Source organism: Heloderma suspectum, chromosome 2, assembly GCF_057233095.1.
Source record: "Heloderma suspectum isolate Gila_16-S chromosome 2, 16-S_ref, whole genome shotgun sequence".
Lineage (NCBI taxonomy): Eukaryota > Metazoa > Chordata > Lepidosauria > Squamata > Helodermatidae > Heloderma > Heloderma suspectum.
In genome coordinates this window covers 159,203,688-159,216,787 of record NC_139459.1, presented here as the reverse complement: position 1 = coordinate 159,216,787, position 13,100 = coordinate 159,203,688, and the positions used below count along the sequence as shown (strand labels likewise).

General features: G+C 42.9%; 1 protein-coding gene across 3 annotated transcripts in view; it reads right to left on the bottom strand.

The window, feature by feature from the left end:
- Nucleotides 1-11,688, bottom strand: part of POPDC2 (popeye domain cAMP effector 2) — a 28,980-nt gene extending 17,292 nt beyond the window's left edge. For 2 of the 3 annotated variants that reach the window (XM_084835400.1, XM_084835401.1), the window contains exon 1: nt 10,799-11,371. In XM_084835400.1, the coding sequence (XP_084691526.1) occupies nt 10,799-11,289 (491 nt within the window). In that variant the 5' untranslated portion in view covers nt 11,290-11,371. Of the gene's footprint in view, nt 1-10,798 lie in introns of all 3 variants that reach the window. The other variant, XM_084835402.1, reaches the window with a different exon arrangement.
- Between the last annotated feature and the right edge of the window lie 1,412 nt (nt 11,689-13,100).

Sequence of the window (13,100 nt, the reverse complement as noted above, 5' to 3'; positions counted from 1 at the left end):
AGGTACATGTGGGAGAAGATTAAGGGGCTCACCATGCCAGGCTTTTTATTTTGCAGTTTACCAGGGCTTCAGTTTCCGCATTCTAAGTGAGATAAAAGATAAGCTGTTTTACACAGGCATGTTCTCTGCAGCCTCTGGGCAGAGAGCAAGCAGTGAATCAGTGGGTCTCCCAAGGGATTCAAGTATCTGTCACTCTCTCTCTCTGCAAAGCGGGGAGGGGGGGCTTAGTTGCTGTCAGCTGTTTATATGGGGGGTCGCCATCTTCTTCCTCCCCCGGCCAGCTCTGTGCTCGCTTTGAGCCTCTCCTAGCCAGGCCAAGAAAACTCTCCTCCCAGGGCAGATCAACAGGCAGACATGCTAGAGGAGGGTGGGTGGGGAGAAGGGCAGGTGTGATTTTCCTGCTCCACCCAATGGCTTCTTCTTCCTAGGCTGGCGTTATAGTGGAACTGCACATTTACACACAGCCATTAAAGCAGATTTACATTTCAATAGTGGATTATCTCAGGGTGATTTTTTGCTGGATAAAGACCAAAAACAGCTAGATGTGCCCTGGAGGTTGACGGCATCATGTAAATGACCTGCAAACTTCCGTGAGTGACCAATCACAAGTAGGCTATAAATGCCTCATGTAAAGACAGCCACAGATAGCACCACTGCTAATCCTGATACACTAGCGTGAACATGGGGGGCGGGGGTTGCAGCATTTTTACTCCCCCCCCCCGGGACATCTATGGGAAATGGGTGCCATTCTTAAAATGCACTGTGAAGAGCCATGCCCTATAGTTTCGCATAATATATGTGGCATGTACAGACAAAAGTAGGCAGTTAAGTAAATCAGCAGATAGATTAGCAGCCTGGAGCAAAGGAAGAGGCAGCTAAACATCGCTCTCTGCATGTGAGCTGGTTGCTCGTGAGTCTGCTCACATAGCAAGCAAACACAGCACACGAAGTGCCAGCTGCTCTGAGTGTTCCTGCGGAAAGGCAGTGATGGTGCCATCCCCACACAGAAACTCCTTGCGGTGGTGGCTCCCATTCTTTTCTGACCATCTTCTATGCTGGTGTTACTTGAGGATGTGTATGATATATCAGTAATCTCAGTCATGAGTAGAGATAAACAGTTCAATGTACTAACATTGAAAGGTTTTCACTGAAAGGTTTTCAGTGCAGCGATGCATACAAAACACCAATATGGGCTGCAGAGAAATAGTTAAGATAACTAGCTGTCGATAAGCATAGTTATGCTTTGGTCCTTAGTCATCTGTGCCTAATCATAATTGGAAATCATCTGACAAATATGCCACTTAAAGGGATTAACTAAAAGTTAACCTAAGCAGGGGCTATGTGCAAGGAAATATTTCTAGCCATCTAGGATAAATTCTAGATGAGCCAAATGTTGAGAAAAATAGTGGAAAGAAAAGAACTTAAGTTACCAATGGATCTTTTAGTAGTTCTGTAAGGATATCATAGATTTCAATGCTATATACACTTACCTGGAAGTAAGTCTCATTGAACTGTCTCCTACTATTGCACTGCTAACGATCTTGGAACAAAACAAGAGGTTGAGCTTATCTTTAGCCTATTAATAGCTATAAGAATTTTAATTGTCCAATGTTGGAAGAAAAAAAAGAGGTACCACCTTGTACATGACAATTAAATACAAGCTGGTCATTTACTGGCTCTCTGAAATTAATGTATTCCATGTGTGTGTGTGTTTTTAAGATGATGGGAGTCCTCCACCCCCATTAGATATATGACTGTATTGGAAAGACTTAATTTTTGTTCTATATTGGGAGAGGAATTATATAGGCAACTCTCTGCATTGGACTGACCTGATGACTTACTGAAGTGGAATTTTGTGGAATTTTCATAGAGTCATAGAATAGTAGGGTTGGAAGGGGCCTATAAGACCACTGAGTCCAACCCCCTGCTCAATGCAGGAATCCAAATCAAAGCATCCCTGACAGCCTCATCTTGAATGCCTCCAGTGTGGGAGAGCCCGCTACCTCTCTAGGTAATTGGTTCCATTGTCCTATTGCTCAAACAGGAAGTTTTTCCTGATGTTCAGACGGAATCTGGCTTCCTCTAAGTTGAGCCCATTATTCCGTGTCCCGCACTCTGGGATGATCGAGAAGAGATCCTGGCCTTCCTCTCTGTGACAACCTTTCAAGTACTTGAAGAGTGCTAGTAAGGGGATCGCTCAACTTTAGATTTTGGATTTTTTTTCTCATGGAGCAACATGGCTACTTTAGTTTTTTATTGACGTCTGTATAATGAAGTCTTTCAAGGCTTATGCTGTAAATTATACACATTCATTTAGAGAAATATTATCTTTGTTAAGTATTTTTTCCTTTGCTTTTTTCATAGTTTCTAATATTTTATGTCCTTCCATAAAGATAATATACTGGCATTAATTTGGTATGCACTTTTGTATATGTACTTTAATAAACTATTACAAAAAGCATTCTGTTTGATATGATACCAGGTGATACGATTAATGCAGTTCCATTGGTAGAGGTGTTCAGAGCACCGGCTCTGGAATGAGCTTCCTAGCGAGGTTCGCCTGGCACCTACATTGTATTCCTTTCGGTGCCAGGTGAAGACCTTTTTATTCTCCCAGGCATTGTAGCATTTTAGTATTTTAGCTTTCTGAACTTTTAGCTTTGCTGTTTTAAATCTGTATTTTAAACTCCTGCACAGCTGCTAGGTTTTATTGTTGCACTGTTATATTGTGGCTTTAATGTTCTATATATTTTAAATCATTTTATTGTGTGCTGTTTGGTTTTAATTTTTGTGAACTGCCCAGAGAGCTTCGACTATTGGGCGGTATAGAAATAAATAAATAAATAAATAAATAAATAAGAAAGCTCTGACTGTAGTGTTACATCTGTGACAACTCAGTCCATACAGAGAACCATTTTAACAAATATTCTACCATACCTTGGCAGCTGATAGGTGATAACATTATCCTCAAAATTCTGTAGTAGAAAGCAAATCTCTCATCCAAGCTAACTCATCCTGGAACAGTTTAGTTATCGGTACTAGTTTCTCATTCATACATGCAAGTCAGTGTGATGAGCACTGCATAACGGAGCCAGCCCTAGAAAATGGAGTATATGCACATCCTCTGTCTTTTTAGCTAAAAATCAGAGAGCTGAATATTAGCTTAACATCACACACACACACACACACACTTTCTCAGTTATTTAATTAGAATCCTGGGTTAGCATACAAGATAGAATAGACTTTCCTGATTCTGATCTGCATGTTTCCCTGATCTATGTGATTGGAAACAGTACCGGGGGGGGGGGGGGGGAGAAGAGAATTTGAAAAGTGTCTTCAAGATGAGGTACGCAACAAAATATCACTTGGCAAAATCTTCAAGTTAGGATTCATTCAAATTTAAGATATTGATTGCTATATTTTTTGAAAATGTTTGTTCCAAAAAGTAACAAATGAAATCCAATTTAACAGAAAGTCCCTTATATTAACCATTCTTTCTCTGCTTTCTTGAAAGTGTTTGTTTTACCATAAACCAAATTTTGCTCAGCCAGTCTTTTTTCTGTAGTCCTTGTGATTTTTTCCCATTTATAAGCCACTTTTATTCTTGCTGTGATAATCAAACTGGACACTAATTCCAGTTTTTCATTTGGTATTATATCCTTAATGCATCAAAGGAGTAATATTTATATTACCGGTAGTGTGCAAGTTGTAATTCTTTTGAGAGTTTCATTTACTTCTTTCCAATATAATGGAATTTTTAACACATGCCCACCATCTGCTCTTCATACAGCACATCGCCAATATCAATGGGTCCTAAGTTCTTAATTTCATTCCATTTTAAAGGTGACAATATCAATTGCATAAAACTTTAAAATGGCTTTTCCTTCCAGCTGTAGAAGTGCTACAGCTGTTTTAAGCTCACTAGTATAGATAACACTCCATATATTCTCTCTACTACACAGCAGTAAGACCGTTTAGGCTACTATCCGATATGTACTTATCTGGGAGTAAGTCCTATTGAACTCAGTATGGCTTACGTATTTATTTATTAGCAATATTTGTATACTACTTCTCATTTGAAAGAAGCTGTTTACAAAAGAATAAAAACATATAAAATGAACAAAAACTACACAAACACACACTCAAAATAATATTATGAGACTGGTACAAAGATAGCTCATGGCTGAGGTAGACGGGTCACGAAGAGTCGGACACGACTGAACGACTGAACAACAACAACAACATAGGACATTTTAGGATTGCAGACAGATTTGAAAACTTGAATTTTTCCTTTTCCTTTATTTTCTTCTAACATTAAACCCTAGAATACTAGTGCAAATTCCATGTCACCATGGGGGCTAGTAGTCTGAGAATGATTGGATAAAAATATGTTTACCACTTTCTATTGCAACTGGAACAACTTTACACTTTTAAAATACATGTACCACAAATAAAGCAGCAAAGGTGAAAAAAAATGTTCTTTTTAAAAACATAATTTACCATTTATGGAAGTTTGAGGTCAAAAACACATGATGTAAGATTTTTCTCTCGCTTCTACCTGTGGTTTCCTTTCAGCTCTTTTCCTCAGCTTCTCTTCCTCCTCCTCACCAACTGACACCAACTGACTTTTCTTCAGCTTCTTTCCCAACATTTTGTGCCTGTCCTTTCATTAGTCCAGCACTCTAAGACCTCACAGGAGTAAGCATTATTACATGTGCATACACAGTGTGTCACATGTTACATTACATGCACAGTGTGGGGTATATGCATTAATCTCCCCTTTGTGTCATCTCTTCTCCTTTCCCAAACTGCCCAAAACTCGAGCTTTGAACTTTTTTGAAGTTTTAAAATTTTCTGCAGGTTTACACTGCTCAAGCTTGAGTTTTTTAAAAAATGAGCAAAATCGGTCTAGTAGATCTCTAGTAATAAGCCTTACACTACTGTATTCTTATATACGATAATAAATAAGTAAGCCACATTGAGTTCAATAGGACTTACTCAAAATTATCTGCAAAATTTTCTGCAACAAGATAACATTACGCCAGTACTTTTCCAGCTGCACTGACTGCCAGTTCAAGTCCAGGCCCAATTCAAAATGTTGGTATTCAAAGCCCTTAACGGCTTGGAGCCAGGTTATCTGAAAGATCGCCTCTTCTCATATCTACCTGCCTGGACACTAAGATCATCTTCACAGGACCTTCTCTGGGAGCCCCTGCCAAAGTAAGTGAGGCCAGTGGCTACCAGGAAGAGGGCCTTTTCTGCTGTGGCACACCGGCTGTGGAATGAGCTCCTTAGAGAGGTTTGCCTGGCACCGATGTTGTACTCCTTTCAGCGCCAGATGAAGTCTTTTTTATTTTCCCAGCATTTTAGCACTCTAGTCTTTTAGCTCTGCTATTTTAAATCTGTATTTTGAATCTCTGCATTGCTGCTGGGTTGATTCTGGTTGTACTGGAGGTTGGGCCTGAAGGGCAGTCTGGGGATTCTGCTCGTGTACCGTCCACCCCGCTGCACAACTGACTCCCTGGCCGAGGTGCTGGAGGTGGTCTCTGATGTGCGTGTACAGTCCCCTAACTTATTGGTGTTGGGGGACTTCAACGTACATTCAGAGGCCATCCTCACAAGAGCACCTCGGGACTTCATGGAGACCATGGCCTCCTGGGAACTGCACCATATTCTAACTGGGCCCACCCATGTAGCCGGTCATGCACTAGACCTTGTGTTTGTTTCTGGAGAAGTGGGGAGTGATCTGGAAGTCGGGGGTATATCCATCACCCCCTTGTCATGGTCAGATCACTATCTGGTGACGTTGGACTTCTCGGTTCCACAACCCCTCCGCAGGGGTGGAGGACCCATTAAAATGGTCTGCCCCAGGCGTCTTATGGATCCAAATGGATTCCTGAACGCGCTTGGGGATTCTCTGGGGCAGGCCAACGGCCACTAGGTCGAGACCCTGGTGGGTGGGTGGAATGCCGCAATCACTGGGGCATTAGATCAGGTGGCTCTGAAACGCCCTCTCCCCCTGAACAGGGCTCGGACTGCACCAGGATTCAATCCGCGGTTACGAGCTCTGAAACAGGAGGTGAGACAGCTAGAGCGCCGGTGGCGGAAGTCTTGCTCCAAAAATGATCAGACACGGGCTAGAGCTGTATCTTCAGCCTATCATGTGGCGGTGAAGGCAGCAAAAAAGGAATATTATGCTGCCTCTATCGCATCTGCAGAGTGCTGTCCCAGGAGGCTGTTCCAAGTGGTCCGGAGCCTGGTCGGTCCTGTGGCTCCGGAACCACTGGAGCATTCTAAGGCCTCCTGTGAGGCCTTGGCAAGGCACTTTGCAGATAAAATTGATCAGATTAGGTGTGTTACTCTGCACGCTGTGGATACAGTTAGTGAGCAAGAGGCGGCCTGTGGCAAACCAGTTTTGTGGGATCGGTTCCAGCTTCTTCCTCCTGATGAAGTGGACAAGGTGCTTTCATCTGTATGGCCGACCACCTGCTTACTTGATCCTTGCCCATCTTGGCTCATTATGGGCTGCAGAGAGAGACTGGGTGAGGGGATCAGGGCAGTGGTGAACGCCTCCCTTGAGGAGGGAGTGATGCCATCAGCCCTCAAGGAGGCAGTGATAAGACCGCTCTTAAAGAAGCCCTCCTTGGATCCTCAAGTTCTGAACAACTTTTGCCCAGTCTCAAATCTGCCATTTTTGGGCAAGGTGATTGAGCGGGTGGTGGTGGTGCAGTTGAAGGCACACTTGGAAGAAACTGATTATCTAGACCCATTTCAGTCAGGCTTCAGGCTTGGGCATGGGACAGAAACGGCCTTGGTCGCCTTGGTAGATGATATGAGGAGGGCTCTGGATAGGGGTGAATGCTCCTTCCTTGTTTTCCTCGACCTCTCAGCGGCTTTTGATACCGTTGACCACGGTATCCTCCTGGACCGCCTGGAGGGGTTGGGCATTGGAGACACCATATTGCAGTGGTTCCGGTCCTTCCTCTCCGGCAGGTACCAGAGGGTAGTACTGGGAGAGGAGGTTTCGGACCCGTGGCCACTTACTTGTGGGGTGCCGCAGGGTTCCATCCTCTCCCCGGTGCTATTTAACATCTATGTGAAGCCGCTGGGGGCTATCATCAGGAGGTTTGGGGTGCAGTGTCATCAATATGCGGATGACACACAGCTCTACCTCTCATTCAAATCTTCACCAAGGTTGGCCGTAGAATCCCTGTCCAAATGTCTGGAGATGGTGAGTGGCTGGATGGGGAGGAATATGCTGAAGCTGAACCCTGACAAGACTGAGGTACTTTTGGTGGGAGACAAGAGGAGGCTAGGGGATGTTGACCTGGTGTTGAATGGGGTACGGCTACCCTTGAAAGACCAGGTCCGCAGCCTGGGGGTCATTTTGGACTGCCAGCTGTCCATGGAGGCTCAGGTGTCAGCTGTGAGCCGGACAGCGCTGTATCAACTCCATCTGATATGGCGGCTGCGCCCCTTCCTTCCCGACCATCTGCTCCCATCGGTAGTACATGCCCTGGTCTCCTCTCGTTTAGACTACTGTAATGCGCTCTACGTGGGGTTACCCTTGAAGACGGTTCGGAAACTGCAGCTGGTACAGAACGCGGCGGCTTGCCTGATTAAAGGCAGCCGCCGGTGAGATCACATCACTCCAGTGTTGAAGGAGTTGCACTGGTTACCAGTTGTTTTCCGGGCCAAATTCAAGGTGTTGGTTTTGACCTTTAAAACCCTATATGGTTCCGGCCCAGCCTATCTTAAGGAGCGCCTCCAGCAGCACCAGACAGGCCGCTTAACAAGATCAGCCTCGGATGGCCTTCTCTCTGTCCCATCAGCCAGGACAGCTAGATTGGTGGGGACGAGGGAGAGGGCCTTTTCTGTGGTGGCCCCCACTCTGTGGAACTCCCTCCCTAGGGAACTCCATCATGCCCCCTCTTTAATGAGCTTCCGTCGTGCATTAAAAACGTGGTTGTTCAGGCAGGCATTTGAGGTGGGTTAGGGTATTTTAGAAAATGTTTTTATTGTAGAATTTTATTGTTTTAAACTGTTTTATTGTATATTGTACATCGCCCAGAGTGGCTGGGTGATCGGCCAGATGGGCGATTAATAAATTTAATAATAAATAAATAAATAAATAAATACTTTTATATTGTAGTTTTAAGTTTTCATATTTTATATTGTTTTATGTTGTACTTTGTGGTTTTAAGTTTTGTGAACTGCTCAGACAGCTTCGGCTATTGGGCGGTAGGTAGGTAAATAAATAAATAAATAAATGTATACACTGCTCAAGCTTCAGTTTAAAAAAAATGAGCAAAATTAGTCGGTTAAATCTCTAGTAATAAGCCTTACACTACTGTATTCTTATATAAGATTTTAAGATAAAAAGTTACATTTTAGTATTCTGGGATTGTACTAACATTTTTTCAAACCAGGTTAGCTTTAGCTGCTGACTGACACCATAATTCCGTACCAAATATTTAATAAGTACCTTAACTGAAAACATTCAAACCACGGAATTATCTTGCTCAACCTTATACACATATCCATATACCATATTACCATCTATATTCTATGAGGATCCACATTTTCTCACACTGTCACATTTAGATATACATTTCCAACCTTTTCCATTTTGGTGGCATAATCATTATACTGGAAAGATGCCATTGGAGCAATGTCTGAACTTAAGTTGGCCTGAACTATTTTCCAACCAGCTTGTACAAAGAGAGTAAATTATGGGGTTATTTGATGGTCACCTTTTCTTGTTACACCATAGGAGTGCCTTTAACGGAATTTCCAGTCCATACTGTTCATGTAAAATTTACTAAGTCTTGAGAGAAAGTCAAAAGCTATGCTGAATGTCCAACCACCTGTGCAACCCAACCATATCATACATCTTTATACTATGTATCGTCATACCTCCATTCACCTTATTTTCACATAAAACCTCATATGCAATTCTAGTCATTTTACTTCCACTAATATGTTTTTTAAATCTTCCTCTCCCATAATTCATAATTAAACTCTCAGTGAGTTTAATGCTTTTATATATACGCACACGACACTTTATAAAGAATAAAAGGATTGTACTAAGAAATGTGTGGTCATGACAATGTGGCCTTTAGTGAGGATCAACCCAAGACTGTTCACTGCCTGAAGTGGAGAAGCAAATGGACTGCCCCACCCCCCAAGTCAAGGTGCATAGTACACAAGACCAGTCAAGTTATTTGGGTACCTGAGATAGAATATCCCATAAATTCCTCTCCGCCGTAGCAATACAACAATAATAAATTTAATATCTAACCATTTGCTGCCCTCTTATGACTCAGAAAATCATCTGAGTGAGGTCATCTCACTCTGCCTAATGGTAGGGCTGGCCCTGCATGCAGAAACTGACCAAGGGGTCTTCATTTCTGACAATTGAACCAATCTGGCTCTTGTGGTTATGTCAGGAAACATGTCTCCATGTTTGGTTGGAGGGGATCTTGATGGAGCTTGTAAGCAATACGGGCATGGAACTTTCACTCAGCAGCCAAAACAGATTTCAAATCCAACCCCCAACCTGCACTTTACAGACCATCTCCCTTCCTCTACAACATTTTTTGACTCTCAACCCTACTTTTTCCAGGCCACGACAAGACAACTGCAAAACATTTTCTAAATTCTGCAACCCAACACACATTAAAATAAGTTAACAAATCAGAAGATAGCATGCAAATTAAATAAATCTTGGCCTGTAATATATCACAAGGGCAGAAATATTTTTTCTTTTTTTAATGTGGTATTTTAAACACCTTGAGTGCAGAAGCCCACCTCAGCCACAACCAACGTACGCAACAAAGGGCAAATGTAAGATACATGCATCCTGAATTATTGTCTGCCCCATGCAAACAAGCTCAAAGCCACTTGGAACAAACTGGTGACAGACCTATTCCTAGTTATTTATTTCACAAAGCACACATTGCTTCTTGTAATGTTATTTAGTAAACACCTCCTCCAATCCAGCCACCACCTTTAGAGGTTGTTTTTATTTCTCTTTAGAAAAAGAAACCTCTCTGCTATTTGCCAGCAGTTTTGCCTATTCTGGCAGGTAACCTTTACCTGAAAATAAGGATTCACTTTTGAGGACTAGTGTAGAGCCATAGCAACCAACCTAAACTCTGAGGGTCAAAGTACACATTTCATTGTAGCCATGTGTAACATTAGCTCAACAACTGCTTTTCCGCTGCAAAGTCTCCTTGGGAAGAGACAATTTGCAACAGAGAAGCAGTGGGGAGGGGGTCTTAAGGCCTTCCCCCACCCACGGCTTTCCCTTCCATCAGGTTCCATACAGTTGTTTTCAAGGAAAGCCTAAATTTCACTGAGGTGGTAACCCTGTGTCTGGGCTGTACCACTTCAGACTTCGTGTAGGGACTAACATGACTGAATGCTTATCCACCCCCACCCCCACCAGGCCCTCCATATTAAAAAAAAACAAAAACCTAAGTGTTGGAGAAAAGGGTTCTAGGCTAGCCTAGTCTTCTTCCTGACACCCTAGGGTTTTTGTGGAAAAGGTGTGTTGTTTTTCCATGAAGGGAGTACTCCACCTTGCAAGTCCCCAGGGGCAGAGTGGAGTAATCCAACTGAGGCACAGGTGTTAACGATTCAGTAAGAACTAGGCCAGAATGGACAGAATTCCTGTTTCCCAGGGTAACACTGAAAGGGAAGCAGAGTATGCGGTTTTCATGCCTGTCTATTCTTCAAAAGCACTATCAGCTTCCCAATGAAAAGAAAATTATTGTCAGGAGGAGGTGAGACCTACCTTCCAGACAGCAAAAACGATAGATGATCAATTGATGTCTTGCCCTCCACAGCATAGGTCTGGTCTCTGGCCAACAGCAGGACCTGTTCCTCACAACACTTGATAATTTCTTTGTAGATCTGGAGTGGCACTTGCAGAGGCTGGCAAACTTGCTTGTAGAGCAGATCAAATTCTTCAGAAAAGGTGTCTTTACGAAGCTGGTAAACTAAGTGAGCTAACTGGAGCAAACAGATCAGAACTAAAAGCATGTTCCAAATGAAGATGTCTAGTCCACATGCATCCAGCCAGCCCCAGAGGGCAGAGCACAGGAAACCAATGGCCAATAAGCCAAAGATGTAGATAGAGCCAAAGGCTCCACTTCCTCCCATATAGCCCAAGAGGAGGAAGAAACTAGCAAGGTGATAGGCTGCACCTTCCATATATTGCTTCCAAACCTCACACAAAGTAGGATGGAAAATGATCCGGTCCAAAAGGGTGCTGTTTGCACTCATTTTCCCTATCTACCAACCTCCACAGCCGTTTGCCTTGAAAATTATATTGGAATACCCGAGGAACAAATTGCTGGAACTGGCTCTGGATAGCAACTTCCCCTCTACTGAAATTTCAGAGGAACATTTTTGAAATTATTACTGTGTTTGCGCTAAGCACCCCCAACAATCCCTTCCAACAAAGCGTAATACCACTTGTTCTTGTTGGGGTCTGTGATCCTACCAATGAGCTGCATCCACTTATAGAAGCATCAGCAATTCAATCACGAACAGGAAGATGCCTTTTAGTTTGAGAACTCCTTGGAAAAATAAGAGCTACAAATAGTGTAGCTGCTCCCTCCGCAGCCAAGAGAGAAGTGAAAATAGACACAGTGAAAGAGCAGCAGCCGGTGCAAAAGGGGCGGGGAAGAGAGAAGCAGAGGGTGCTTGTGTTTAATTTGGAATGTATAGCACTGGGCCATGGAAAGAAGAGAGACCCCAAATAGATAACCATGTTTGGAATTGAAATCCAAGAAGCAAAGGCTGCAAGGGGAAGAGAGGCCAGGCAGGCATTCGCCACTTAACATAACTCAGAGAACTAGATTACACACAGTATTGTTTGTGCATGTGTATTCTGGATTTACAATCTGTTCCCAAAGATTGTTTGGCAACACAAAGGTGTCTTTCATATCACAAGGCAGAAAGGGAGACTGTCTCCATCATGAAATGCAACCAAAAGAAAGAAGATAAGGTTTCAAGGCAGATATGTTTTAGCAACAGAGTATTCCAAAGAAAATGCTGACAGCTGGGATATTTAAAATTAGACAGAAACTCTGGATTAGAGTCTGGTCATACAATTTGTAATATTTGCTGCTCCAAACTATCAATGATGCAGACAGAAGACTGGAGTGGACAACAAGAAATTTTATTTGGACTGCACAGCTCTTATATCTATCCTATGTTCCTGTTCTTTGTTCCCCAAAATTATCTCCCCCCCCCCCCCTGCTGCATGCAACCATTTGTGGAACACTTTGATTCCTACTTCCAGTCACTACCACCACACAACAGAGAGAAAAAAGCAGGAATTTTCACTTTAAAAATTCTATTAGAGTTCTTAAAAGAAGAGGGAGTCAGGAGAGTTAAATCCCTTTAAAATGCTTGGATGTTACTCAAAACCACAATAATAGAAGCTAGGCTAAAATGTATACCACAGGCAGTGCTAAAATGTATAGCACAGGTAGCACCACAGGTAGCACCACAGGTAGCACCAAGACCAAGAGGTCACTGGCATGGTTAACGAGCAGCATCAAGGAAGCTATTAGAGAAAAGCTTTCTTTAGAAAATGGAAGTCTTGCCCAAGTGAGAAAAACAAAAGGGAGCACAAGTTCGCACAAAGGCAATGCAAGCAGACAATAAGAGATGCCAAAAAGCATTTTGAAGAGCATATTGCTAACAATATCAAGGCCAACCATAAAGAATTCTTTATATTTATCAGAAGCAGAAAACTAGCTGGGGAGGCAGTTGGGCCACTGGATGTCAATGGAGTTAAAGGAGTACTGAAGGAGGACAAGGACATCACAGAGAAGCTGAATGCATATTTTCATCTGTTTTCACTGCAGAAGATATAGGACACATACCTGTGCCTGAACTGATGTTTTCAGGAAGGGAGTGTGGGGACCTGAGGCAAATAGTGATGACAAAAGAGAAAGTTCTCAACCTTATTGATAAATTGAACCCTCTGTACCAGAGGATTGGAAGATGGCCAATGTAACACCAATTTTTAAAAAGGGATCCAGAGGGGATCTGGGAAATTACAGGCTGGTTAGTTCAACATC